At 38.1% G+C, this 14,104-nt stretch overlaps 1 protein-coding gene across 1 annotated transcript; it reads left to right on the top strand.

Moving 5' to 3' along the window:
* Positions 1-1,590: 1,590 nt before the first annotated feature.
* On the top strand, positions 1,591-7,970 carry LOC142951755 (tumor necrosis factor receptor superfamily member 12A). The gene is made up of 5 exons (XM_076093530.1): positions 1,591-1,952; positions 5,579-5,677; positions 5,772-5,915; positions 6,264-6,312; positions 6,400-7,970. The coding sequence occupies exons 1-4, from the start codon at positions 1,871-1,873 to the stop codon at positions 6,302-6,304; spliced, it is 366 nt and encodes a 121-aa protein (XP_075949645.1). The 5' UTR covers positions 1,591-1,870; the 3' UTR covers positions 6,305-6,312; positions 6,400-7,970.
* Positions 7,971-14,104: the final 6,134 nt, after the last annotated feature.

The following is a 14,104-nucleotide window of genomic DNA, read 5'->3' as shown; positions in this document are numbered from 1 at the left end:
CATGTTCGTCTGCTCTGGACTGGTTTTTTTGTCCTCCCCGTTCTGGCCATTTAACACATCCTCTCTTTAAACAAGCTGAGCACACTTTTAAGTATTTCTTCTTCTTTCTTTTTTTTATGTATTGGAAAACTTGGCTCCGCAGAGGTACACGGTGGACCTCAATGAAGCGTTTCTTTGAATACTTCTGTCCTGCTGGTTTTCAGAAATCCCGCAAAAGCAGTGAAGTTGAAATTAGAATTTCGAAATTAAAAGAAGCCATGCTTTTCTAGCCTGCATGTGTGAAACTAAATATGCTTCTAATATATGAAGTACAACAGCCAGAGTTGTGCAACTTCCTTGGTTAAGCTATAGTATTAACAATGCCAGAGAGACGTCAGCAAGCTTGGCTCTCAGTCAGCACATACAGCACTGTTTGGATCACCTTGGGCAAGGTCCTCCGTGTGTGTTCATCCTGTTGCCATGGTTCCTACTGGAGAGTTTGACACAACATCTGCAGCTTATAGTGCCTCATTACGGATGAAATCACTGCAGTGGAAAGTCAGCTCATATGGGTGTCCTTAGTGGGCTGTGCTGCTCCAGGTCCTCTTGGACCGCTTTCCTAAAGGTTAGCCGTGACAGTAGAGTACAAAAACATCTGTTTAACAACATGCTTCTTACCTAATTGGTCCAATGAAACCCCTTTTCCTGTGTTCGGATGATGTGAACTATTTACTGGGAGGTTGGTTAGCGTCTGTTTGACGTTAGCGCTTGTGGGGAAAGGCAGATCGCACCATGTAACGCACACTAAAAGTTCCAGGCTGCAGAGGAAAAAAAGAGTACATCTGTGAGAATACGCTCATCAGGCATTTGGGAGCAGTTGAGTAAGACCCCTTAAAGAATTGGCTATAATGTCGGCAAAAATAATAACTTGATGGTTTTCATTAGCAGTGGTTGTTTACTCTTGAATATGCATAACCTGTCATCAATAAATAAGTAGTTTTGACTTTGTGCTAAGTGATCCTTTGTATGCCACACAGCACAGATGTTGTCGTAAACCGATTAATATGTGAGACAATGCTGTGACGGAGGCCAACCTGATAGCACTCCACTGGCTTTGTTATTGCATATTTGTGCTGCAGCATCAGGCTACACCCAGCCCCAGACATTAATAACACCATCCTGCGTCAGGGACACTCACTATTCAAATGTCAGTTTCCAAAAACAACCAGTGCGGTTGTTTAGTATCTGCACAGGGCTCTCGATTGGACAACGATAAAAGCTTATCCTGTGTTAACTTTGAGCAGATTTTCCACAAAGGCTTTAAAAGCTGATAGTTTTTCTAGAGAATGTCATCTGTTTTTGCCTCACTTGCTGTTCCTCTTTTTCTGTGCATGGGACCCAGGCTCGTGCCAGAGAGTTGTGTTTTTTGGCAGAGAGGGGGAGAATGACGTCGACAGGCGTGGTAATAACAATGAGAACACTATTAAGTCCAGACTACAACATACTCTGGTAAAAAGAAATGTGGAAAAAACACTGCAGGGTGTGGCCATAAAACATGAAATCTATGTATTTAAACTTTAATACCTGAAGTGGTTTCTTTGAAACTTTGTCTTGAAGCGAAGCAAGTGAGACCACATACTATGATAGAGGAGTTTCCTGTGAGTCGGGGAGTGCGCACAGAGAATCCGAGCAGTACAGTACATAGGAAATGACTCATAGGAGTTGAACTGTTAGCGTGGGTGTGTGCGCTATTAAAACAAGGCTCAGACTCCTCCGGGTGACTCACTCTGATGCTCGCTTTTCCATGCTGAAAACCAGCGCGGATTGTTAATCAGATGAACTTTCGGGAATTGAGTAGCCGACAGCGAGCAGCTTTTCACCCGCAGACACCATGGCTTCAAACGCTCTCTGTGCGCTGTGCGGACTTATTATAGCGGCGGTGACCAATTTCTATGGTGTTAGCGCACAGAAAAGTAAGTAAAATCACTTTTTATTCTAACAATTCCAACACTTTTTCTTTTACTTAAGTGACTACACAATTTCCCCTCTTTCTTTTTTGTTTACATTTGACTTATGGGCAGTTGTTGGGTATTCTTGTTTACTGTGAACATGGCCTGGAGTCTGCTGGTCTGGTCTCTTTACAATGGAGGCAGATAGTAGGTCTGCTTACAAAGCCGCTTCCTTTACCAGCTGCATTTCTCACCGGTTCCGCATTCCGATCGCCTTATTTCACCCCGTCCATCCGTGTCCCTTGTGAGACGGACAGGCCACATGGGTAGGGCGCACAGCCTGTGTCCATGTAGCTCAAAGATATATTTGTATTGTCTTATAGAAACTAAAAAGCTTTTGACTTTGTGTCCACAGCCGTTTGGATTTATCCCAGACTGAGATTTCACTGATATCCTAAAATCTTGAATTATTACACTGGGTTAGGACCGTTTCCTGAGACACTAGTTACCAAATGCATTTAACTCTCTTAATCAAAACATGCTTGCAGGGTCTCTAGATTCTCTGTGTGTAGCCATCTCCACATCTGGACATCAGCTGTTGGTCCCTCCACCCCCTTCCAGTTCATGACAAAACACAGCACCCCCACACCCAAAAACACCCTTTGTAAGACAGCCATGTGCAGAAATATGGCACGGTCTTCTGCTAGGGAACACAAACATTGACTTCAAACCAGATATTAACTGCTGAATCATAAGAAACATCTATGGTAATTAGAAAATAATCCCTGCTGCTAAAATATGATGGAGTTGTTGCCATTCAGGAATGTGTTAAAACCCATGAGGAGTGCCACTGAACCCCCCCCCCCCCCCCCCCCCCACACACACACACACACACACACACACACACACACACACCCCCAGCAGAGTAATAATCCTAAAGTTAAGATCAATCTCACAAACATGGTTGAAATTTAACCAGCAGTTTCAGGTTGTTGTCTGATTTAAGCAACAAGCGCTCCACTCCTCAGGTGTGGTTTTTGATGGAGGTCAACCAAGAGTCACGGCTCAGTTCCTCTTGGTGACCTTCTGAACCCTCGTGCGTGACTCCAGCTGTGCATGCTCGATGATGTAGAGCTGAAGTCATCTGGAGAAATGCTTACAAGAACTGTGACACATTTTTGCTGTGACCACAGCTATAAAATGAGTCACTCAGCTCTGCAGGCTGTGGAGGATGTAGAGTCTCTTGGGACTTGAGCATGTGGCTGTAACATAACCACAGAGTTAGAGGTCAAAATGCCTCAAACATGATTTTTTTTCAGAGTCTTTTGGCTGCAGCTGGTTTAATAATGACCTGTACATGACAGGTAGTTTGTGTTAGGTGACCGAGGTGAAGTTGCCATTTTAGTTCTTATTTGTCTGCGGCCTTTGACACAGTCGATTGCTCTATTTTAATGGATCGGCTAGAAAGGTTGGGAAAATCCGGTGTTGCACTAAACTGGTTTTCTTCTTATCCAACTGGAATTTGTTTGTATCCATTGATGTGCTCCTTTAACTTGTGGGGTGCCTCATGGGTCGATTCTTGGCCCCGTTTTATTTTCTCCGTATATGCTCCATAGGGCACTTGATCCAGCAATGTGTTTGTGTGCTTTATCATTGCTACGCTGATGATGCACAACTCTACTTATCCATTAGGCCCGGTGACCTCTCGAATTGAACTACTCGGCACAAGTATCTGGCTGAGATTAGTAATTGGATGTCTCAAAATGTTCTTCAATTAAATCACAGTAAAACTGAAGAACTGTTTTTTGCCCCAGACCAGGTCTCTACAAACATTCTCAAACACCTAGGGTCAACTATTACAACATCTTTTGCTTTGAGGGTTACTTTACATCAAGACAGTTATTCAGTCCTGCTATTTTCACCTGAGCAATATTGCAAAAATACACCCAAACCTCCTAACAGTTGGAAATGGTCATCCATTCATTTGTGTCCTCCGACTACTGTCTCTTTATTCCTGTCTTAAGCCAGAGGACATTTTCACTACTTTCTAATATTTGACAGGCCAAATTATTAATTGAGAATACAAACCAAACGATTAATAGATAATGAAAATTATCGTTGGTTGCAGACTTAATTGTAAATCCACCAGTCTTAGAAAATAACTACATAAATGTACTGAAGTACTGTGCTTAAGTACAATTTTGTACTAACTTTACTTGAGAATTTCTTGTTCGCGATATACTCCAACTACACTATATATCAGAGGTTATTATTCTACATTTTACCCCACTTCATTTTTCTGAAAGCTGCAGTTACTAATTACTTTTCTGTTGAAGCTATAAAAAACAACAACTTTTATGTTACTGCTGCACACAATGAGACACAACAAATGGAAGTCCAGGGAGGCTTTCTGCACATCAGGTTCCATTACCGTAGATAACAGTAGAACATTTATTTGACACCTCACTTGGATGTCAGTGGTCAGACCATTACTATATATTTGTTTATTGCACTTACAGAATCAGTTGGTTTGTCAGCTGCTTGGCTTGATGTCACAATATTCATTACCTGGTGGTGTTTGTCATTGAAGCTGCCACAGTCTCCTACACATTAATTTTACTACTTTAGTATTGTTTCAGTGTTGAGAGAGGAGCCAGTTTGAACATGACAGTTACCACAAATGATGAGTCATTTTAGGCTCGGGGTGGTTCCTAATGGACACTGAGAAGGAAGAAAGATTGTTATCATTTTATCTATCAAATATCTGTAGACTATTTTCTTGTTACTCTATCTTGGTCGTATCTGGTATTGTTTCATTCATAGGCTGACTTGTGTTGTAAAATTGTTTCATTAGAAGTTGGTTTTCAGTGTGATGTCTCAATATTCATTACTTAATGCATAACCTTGGGGTGTTTATACACAAGTGCCTCCTAACCAAAGCCAGGAACCTGCAGAGGAAACTACACACTATTAAAACACTAGAACAGTTTCTACACTCAGCCTGCTATTGGTGTTAACTGTGTCACATCTTCAGGCTAATTCCTTGGTTATCATCTGGGAAGTGCACAGCTTTAATTGTTCAGCTGCCACAAAAAGAGATGAATCTTTTCATTGTGTTCACAGAGGTAGACGCGAAGCCAAAAGCTAAACCACCGTCAACTTCTTTCTCATAGAAGTGTTTGTTTCTTCTCTGGAAGTCGCACACGTACACAGGCGCAAAACAATTCAAAGGAAGCACTCTGTAAACACATCCTGCTCTTCACGCATTGCCTGTTCATGCACCAAAAGTTACTGAGTAATTCTCCTTCTTGCAATTAAGTTGCATCAGCACTCTAACCCATAGGAATTTCCCACTTTCATTTTATGAGAAGAAGAAAGCCACAAAGTTCTTTCACAAGTCAAACCTTTTACTGTATTAGCTGAATCTGCCTCTCCTGCAAGTAACCTGTCTGTGATTACTTTAGTTTATTTTATTCCAGAATCAAATATTTTTTAAACATTTGCATGACTCTCAAGTGGTGTCTCTTAATATTACCTCCACATTACAATATTTCAAAGTTTAAGCAGTGGTCTATATTTAATAAATTATGAAAAATGTGTTGCCCTGAAAACCAACTAACCAATGATCTCTGACGTTTTTCTGTGTGCAGGTCAGTGTGGAATTTTAGAGTTTTGGAACTCAGATTTAGACGTTTGTGTGCCGTGTGCATCATGCAAGCAGTACCCAAAGACCCCGTCATGCAACACATGTAAGACATTGAATCAGTTTATGTCAATGACTTCCTGCCATTATATCATTTCTTTCACTGGTTGCAGTTTAAACTCTTTCTGTACAACCAATAGGTAAATCTGTGGATGAGACACCCGACGTGTGGAAACTAGCAGCCATCACCAGCTTCTCAGTGCTGGCTGTCGTGCTGGTTGGTGCTGCGCTCATCATCGGGGTCATGGTGCATCGACGCAAGCCACACAAACGGCCTCTGCGTGGTGAGATATTTTCAACTTTGAATCATAGATTAAGCTTTCATGACATAGACAAATGCACCAGATAAAAAATAAAAGTATACATTTTCTCTCACAATCTGTCATGCATTAATTAATTTAATTTAAGGGCTTTAGTTTCACGGTCCTGGTGTTGTGCCTGCTGGTTCACCGTCACACTTACTTACTGTGCCACTTAAGTACAAGGGAGCCATTGTTAATGTCTGTAGGATGCTTCTCCTACTATGTCAAAATGTCTGTTGTGAAAAAGGCCTAAAACAGGTGATCTATTTATGTAATCATTCCCCTGCGATGCTGGGAAAAAATGCTAATTTTTGTCTTGATTTATTACAGAACCCATTGAAGAAACGGCGGGGCCACTTTTCCAGGCTTAAACATTTCAGTAGGTACAACTTTGTTGGAAATGTGACTCTACCTTTATTTACCCATAATTTGATAGTGACTGTAATCTTTGTCATGGCCTTTACAGCCTCAACTTAATCTGGAAACAGATGTGACAGAACCAAGGAGCGACTGGTTCAGACCTGGATGGAGCAACCTCTATGCAGAGAGCTATATACTCTGACTGCAGGTCAGGGTATCTCTTCCCCAGAATAGGATGATTTTAATTTATTGTGACTGTTGGGTGAAGAGATGTGCTCAGTTCTCTCACTCAGTGTAGACCTGACAGTGACTACAGGGGCAACTCTTTCACCTCTGTAGTAATAGTAACATTATATTAGTGGTATCATTCTCAGATATTGTGTGCCTTTACATTCCACTTAAATAATATCTACGTCTGGAAGACCTTCGTGGTTTAATTTTTTTTTTGATTCAGAAAAAAAAGACTACAGTCCTTTCTTCAGAGAGATGGGTGCTTTCCAAATCCTGTGTATTTTCTAGCAGGACTCCAATGAATGTAAGACAGCTACTGCTGCCTGCTGGGCTGTGATCTCCTGCCATTAAGTGGTGTTAGGCGGGGTCTGTCTGCCAGTCATTTACCACAACAGCCTGTTAAAGAAAAATCACATGTGAGTAAGATGTACTGTTGGCACATTAAGGCCATTTGAATGTAGCTACTTTTACAGTAGGTGAAATGTATTCTAGCCTTCTTCCCTGCCAGTACCCGCATGTACCTGCTCTTTTAGTTGCCTGGTATAGTGAAAAAAACGTTTGATTAACTGTACTCATTCACTGTTACTTATGACAACAAAACAAAGACCCTTTATTGCAAGTTATTACAATATTGTCTTGTCTATTGTAATGTTACTCGATTTTAGCTGGATTTTTCCTCTACCACAACCCCAGAATTCCCTCGTTACTGTCGCAGTGTTGTAGGACGGGACAGAACACTAGACACACAATCCCAAACTGCTAACATGTGGGAATGTTACAAGTAATGTACTGTAGTGAAGAAAATGACAACTACAGTGTTTTGGTGGAGCTACACAATCCCTATGCGTATTAACTTTGACCTGTTGAATCGTCTTAGATCTCAAGAAATATGTGGAGATATGAGATGTCTGTTTATAATTTTGTGGCCATTGAAACCAGTGAGAACTATGGTGGCCAAGGTTGTTTTCCCATTTATTTTTTTAGTTCAGGATGCTTTCTATCTTGATCATCAGTTACTGATGTTTTCTATGTGGCTGACAATGTTTCAGGTCATATTTTGGATCTGTCTACTTGTGGGTAAAATGTTTGCCCTTTGACAGCAGAATTATGGAATTACTTAACACACAGATACTTCCTTTTTTCTTTAAGTTTTAATATTATTTATTTTTAAATATCTTGTGTTGTTTTGCATCAATTGCGAGTGACAATCACAATTTTAAAGGGACTCCAGTGAAGATTTTTGTTAAACTTCCACCAGGCCAGCTAACGATGATACTGAGCAATAACTAACAATTTCCGCATATTTCTCTTGCATTCTATTTCTAATTGTACATACTGTACATGCACTGGCTTCTTGTATGTAATGCAATCGTATCAACTGCTTTGTGTACCAAATGTATTTTCACAATAAAACTGACAACTTCCAATAAATGCAAGTCTTGTTTATATGCAAACACGGTTCCATTTTCTGCTAGGTAACATTTATCTGAATAATATGACATAAGTCATGGGTTACAGTATTAAATGCCATGAAAACAGAAGAAAAATCTCTTTAAAAAATTCAAAAACAGTAGATAGTACGTCAAACAATCTTGTATATATCAAAAGAAAATAACATAATGGTATGTCATAAAAAAGTAATAACAACTCTTGTCAAGTCACAAAATGCCTTAGAAGTCATAGTATAGCATGTCGAAAAAAAGGCAAAAACAGTCATAGTATAGCGTGTCGAAAAAAAGGCAAAAACAGTCATAGTATAGCGTGTCGAAAAAAAGGCAAAAACAGTCATAGTATAGCGTGTCGAAAAAAAGGCAAAAACAGTCATAGTATAGCGTGTCGAAAAAAAGGCAAAAACAGTCATAGTATAGCATAGTCGAAAAAAAGGCAAAAACAGTCATAGTATAGCGTGTCGAAAAAAAGGCAAAAACAGTCATAGTATAGCATAGTCGAAAAAAAGGCAAAAACAGTCATAGTATAGCATAGTCGAAAAAAAGGCAAAAACAGTCATAGTATAGCGTGTCGAAAAAAAGGCAAAAACAGTCATAGTATAGCATAGTCGAAAAAAAGGCAAAAACAGTCATAGTATAGCGTGTCGAAAAAAAGGCAAAAACAGTCATAGTATTGCATAGTCGAAAAAAAGGCAAAAACAGTCATAGTATAGCGTGTCGAAAAAAAGGCAAAAACAGTCATAGTATAGCGTGTCGAAAAAAAGGCAAAAACAGTCATAGTATTGCATGTCGAAAAAAAGGCAAAAACAGTCATAGTATAGCGTGTCGAAAAAAAGGCAAAAACAGTCATAGTATAGCATGTCGAAAAAAAGGCAAAAACAGTCATAGTATAGCGTGTCGAAAAAAAGGCAAAAACAGTCATAGTATAGCGTGTCGAAAAAAAGGCAAAAACAGTCATAGTATAGCGTGTCGAAAAAAAGGCAAAAACAGTCATAGTATAGCGTGTCGAAAAAAAGGCAAAAACAGTCATAGTATAGCGTGTCGAAAAAAAGGCAAAAACAGTCATAGTATAGCGTGTCGAAAAAAAGGCAAAAACAGTCATAGTATAGCGTGTCGAAAAAAAGGCAAAAACAGTCATAGTATAGCATAGTCGAAAAAAAGGCAAAAACAGTCATAGTATAGCATAGTCGAAAAAAAGGCAAAAACAGTCATAGTATAGCGTGTCGAAAAAAAGGCAAAAACAGTCATAGTATTGCATAGTCGAAAAAAAGGCAAAAACAGTCATAGTATAGCGTGTCGAAAAAAAGGCAAAAACAGTCATAGTATAGCGTGTCGAAAAAAAGGCAAAAACAGTCATAGTATTGCATGTCGAAAAAAAGGCAAAAACAGTCATAGTATAGCGTGTCGAAAAAAAGGCAAAAACAGTCATAGTATAGCGTGTCGAAAAAAAGGCAAAAACAGTCATAGTATAGCGTGTCGAAAAAAAGGCAAAAACAGTCATAGTATTGCGTGTCGAAAAAAAGGCAAAAACAGTCATAGTATAGCGTGTCGAAAAAAAGGCAAAAACAGTCATAGTATAGCGTGTCGAAAAAAAGGCAAAAACAGTCATAGTATTGCGTGTCGAAAAAAAGGCAAAAACAGTCATAGTATAGCGTGTCGAAAAAAAGGCAAAAACAGTCATAGTATAGCGTGTCGAAAAAAAGGCAAAAACAGTCATAGTATTGCGTGTCGAAAAAAAGGCAAAAACAGTCATAGTATAGCATAGTCGAAAAAAAGGCAAAAACAGTCATAGTATAGCGTGTCGAAAAAAAGGCAAAAACAGTCATAGTATAGCATGTCGAAAAAAAGGCAAAAACAGTCATAGTATTGCATGTCGAAAAAAAGGCAAAAACAGTCATAGTATAGCATGTCGAAAAAAAGGCAAAAACAGTCATAGTATAGCATGTCGAAAAAAAGGCAAAAACAGTCATAGTATTGCATGTCGAAAAAAAGGCAAAAACAGTCATAGTATAGCGTGTCGAAAAAAAGGCAAAAACAGTCATAGTATAGCATGTCGAAAAAAAGGCAAAAACAGTCATAGTATTGCGTGTCGAAAAAAAGGCAAAAACAGTCATAGTATAGCATAGTCGAAAAAAAGGCAAAAACAGTCATAGTATAGCGTGTCGAAAAAAAGGCAAAAACAGTCATAGTATTGCATGTCGAAAAAAAGGCAAAAACAGTCATAGTATAGCATGTCGAAAAAAAGGCAAAAACAGTCATAGTATAGCATGTCGAAAAAAAGGCAAAAACAGTCATAGTATAGCGTGTCGAAAAAAAGGCAAAAACAGTCATAGTATTGCATGTCGAAAAAAAGGCAAAAACAGTCATAGTATAGCGTGTCGAAAAAAAGGCAAAAACAGTCATAGTATAGCGTGTCGAAAAAAAGGCAAAAACAGTCATAGTATAGCATAGTCGAAAAAAAGGCAAAAACAGTCATAGTATAGCGTGTCGAAAAAAAGGCAAAAACAGTCATAGTATAGCGTGTCGAAAAAAAGGCAAAAACAGTCATAGTATAGCGTGTCGAAAAAAAGGCAAAAACAGTCATAGTATAGCGTGTCGAAAAAAAGGCAAAAACAGTCATAGTATAGCGTGTCGAAAAAAAGGCAAAAACAGTCATAGTATTGCGTGTCGAAAAAAAGGCAAAAACAGTCATAGTATTGCGTGTCGAAAAAAAGGCAAAAACAGTCATAGTATTGCGTGTCGAAAAAAAGGCAAAAACAGTCATAGTATAGCGTGTCGAAAAAAAGGCAAAAACAGTCATAGTATAGCGTGTCGAAAAAAAGGCAAAAACAGTCATAGTATAGCATGTCGAAAAAAAGGCAAAAACAGTCATAGTATTGCGTGTCGAAAAAAAGGCAAAAACAGTCATAGTATAGCATAGTCGAAAAAAAGGCAAAAACAGTCATACTATAGCGTGTCGAAAAAAAGGCAAAAACAGTCATAGTATAGCGTGTCGAAAAAAAGGCAAAAACAGTCATAGTATAGCATGTCGAAAAAAAGGCAAAAGCAGTCATAGTATTGCGTGTCGAAAAAAAGGCAAAAACAGTCATAGTATAGCGTGTCGAAAAAAAGGCAAAAACAGTCATAGTATTGCGTGTCGAAAAAAAGGCAAAAACAGTCATAGTATAGCGTGTCGAAAAAAAGGCAAAAACAGTCATAGTATAGCGTGTCGAAAAAAAGGCAAAAACAGTCATAGTATTGCGTGTCGAAAAAAAGGCAAAAACAGTCATAGTATAGCGTGTCGAAAAAAAGGCAAAAACAGTCATAGTATAGCGTGTCGAAAAAAAGGCAAAAACAGTCATAGTATTGCGTGTCGAAAAAAAGGCAAAAACAGTCATAGTATAGCATAGTCGAAAAAAAGGCAAAAACAGTCATAGTATAGCATAGTCGAAAAAAAGGCAAAAACAGTCATAGTATAGCATAGTCGAAAAAAAGGCAAAAACAGTCATAGTATAGCGTGTCGAAAAAAAGGCAAAAACAGTCATAGTATAGCATGTCGAAAAAAAGGCAAAAACAGTCATAGTATTGCATGTCGAAAAAAAGGCAAAAACAGTCATAGTATAGCATGTCGAAAAAAAGGCAAAAACAGTCATAGTATAGCATGTCGAAAAAAAGGCAAAAACAGTCATAGTATTGCATGTCGAAAAAAAGGCAAAAACAGTCATAGTATAGCGTGTCGAAAAAAAGGCAAAAACAGTCATAGTATAGCATGTCGAAAAAAAGGCAAAAACAGTCATAGTATTGCGTGTCGAAAAAAAGGCAAAAACAGTCATAGTATAGCATAGTCGAAAAAAAGGCAAAAACAGTCATAGTATAGCGTGTCGAAAAAAAGGCAAAAACAGTCATAGTATTGCATGTCGAAAAAAAGGCAAAAACAGTCATAGTATAGCATGTCGAAAAAAAGGCAAAAACAGTCATAGTATAGCATGTCGAAAAAAAGGCAAAAACAGTCATAGTATAGCGTGTCGAAAAAAAGGCAAAAACAGTCATAGTATTGCATGTCGAAAAAAAGGCAAAAACAGTCATAGTATAGCGTGTCGAAAAAAAGGCAAAAACAGTCATAGTATAGCGTGTCGAAAAAAAGGCAAAAACAGTCATAGTATAGCATAGTCGAAAAAAAGGCAAAAACAGTCATAGTATAGCGTGTCGAAAAAAAGGCAAAAACAGTCATAGTATAGCGTGTCGAAAAAAAGGCAAAAACAGTCATAGTATAGCGTGTCGAAAAAAAGGCAAAAACAGTCATAGTATAGCGTGTCGAAAAAAAGGCAAAAACAGTCATAGTATAGCGTGTCGAAAAAAAGGCAAAAACAGTCATAGTATTGCGTGTCGAAAAAAAGGCAAAAACAGTCATAGTATTGCGTGTCGAAAAAAAGGCAAAAACAGTCATAGTATTGCGTGTCGAAAAAAAGGCAAAAACAGTCATAGTATAGCGTGTCGAAAAAAAGGCAAAAACAGTCATAGTATAGCGTGTCGAAAAAAAGGCAAAAACAGTCATAGTATAGCATGTCGAAAAAAAGGCAAAAACAGTCATAGTATTGCGTGTCGAAAAAAAGGCAAAAACAGTCATAGTATAGCATAGTCGAAAAAAAGGCAAAAACAGTCATACTATAGCGTGTCAAAAAAAAGGCAAAAACAGTCATAGTATTGCATGTCGAAAAAAAGGCAAAAACAGTCATAGTATAGCGTGTCGAAAAAAAGGCAAAAACAGTCATAGTATAGCATGTCGAAAAAAAGGCAAAAGCAGTCATAGTATAGCGTGTCGAAAAAAAGGCAAAAACAGTCATAGTATTGCGTGTCGAAAAAAAGGCAAAAACAGTCATAGTATTGCGTGTCGAAAAAAAGGCAAAAACAGTCATAGTATTGCGTGTCGAAAAAAAGGCAAAAACAGTCATAGTATTGCGTGTCGAAAAAAAGGCAAAAACAGTCATAGTATAGCGTGTCGAAAAAAAGGCAAAAACAGTCATAGTATAGCGTGTCGAAAAAAAGGCAAAAACAGTCATAGTATAGCATAGTCGAAAAAAAGGCAAAAACAGTCATAGTATTGCGTGTCGAAAAAAAGGCAAAAACAGTCATAGTATTGCGTGTCGAAAAAAAGGCAAAAACAGTCATAGTATTGCGTGTCGAAAAAAAGGCAAAAACAGTCATAGTATTGCGTGTCGAAAAAAAGGCAAAAACAGTCATAGTATTGCGTGTCGAAAAAAAGGCAAAAACAGTCATAGTATAGCGTGTCGAAAAAAAGGCAAAAACAGTCATAGTATTGCGTGTCGAAAAAAAGGCAAAAACAGTCATAGTATAGCATAGTCGAAAAAAAGGCAAAAACAGTCATAGTATAGCGTGTCAAAAAAAAGGCAAAAACAGTCATAGTATTGCATGTCGAAAAAAAGGCAAAAACAGTCATAGTATAGCATGTCGAAAAAAAGGCAAAAACAGTCATAGTATAGCATGTCGAAAAAAAGGCAAAAGCAGTCATAGTATAGCGTGTCGAAAAAAAGGCAAAAACAGTCATAGTATTGCGTGTCGAAAAAAAGGCAAAAACAGTCATAGTATAGCATAGTCGAAAAAAAGGCAAAAACAGTCATAGTATAGCGTGTCGAAAAAAAGGCAAAAACAGTCATAGTATAGCGTGTCGAAAAAAAGGCAAAAACAGTCATAGTATAGCATAGTCGAAAAAAAGGCAAAAACAGTCATAGTATAGCGTGTCGAAAAAAAGGCAAAAACAGTCATAGTATAGCGTGTCGAAAAAAAGGCAAAAACAGTCATAGTATAGCGTGTCGAAAAAAAGGCAAAAACAGTCATAGTATAGCATAGTTGAAAAAAAGGCAAAAACAGTCATAGTATAGCATAGTTGAAAAAAAGGCAAAAACAGTCATAGTATAGCGTGTCGAAAAAAAGGCAAAAACAGTCATAGTATAGCGTGTCGAAAAAAAGGCAAAAACAGTCATAGTATAGCGTGTCGAAAAAAAGGCAAAAACAGTCATAGTATTGCGTGTCGAAAAAAAGGCAAAAACAGTCATAGTATAGCATAGTCGAAAAAAAGGCAAAAACAGTCATAGTATTGCATGTCGAAAAAAAGGCAAAAACAGTCATAGTATA

The sequence above is a fragment of the Anarhichas minor genome, unplaced genomic scaffold (assembly GCF_050575085.1).
Source record: "Anarhichas minor isolate MPS153535 unplaced genomic scaffold, ASM5057508v1 ptg000017l, whole genome shotgun sequence".
Lineage (NCBI taxonomy): Eukaryota > Metazoa > Chordata > Actinopteri > Perciformes > Anarhichadidae > Anarhichas > Anarhichas minor.
The sequence above is the reverse complement of the archived record's forward strand: the minus strand, read 5'-3'. Positions and strand labels throughout refer to the sequence as shown.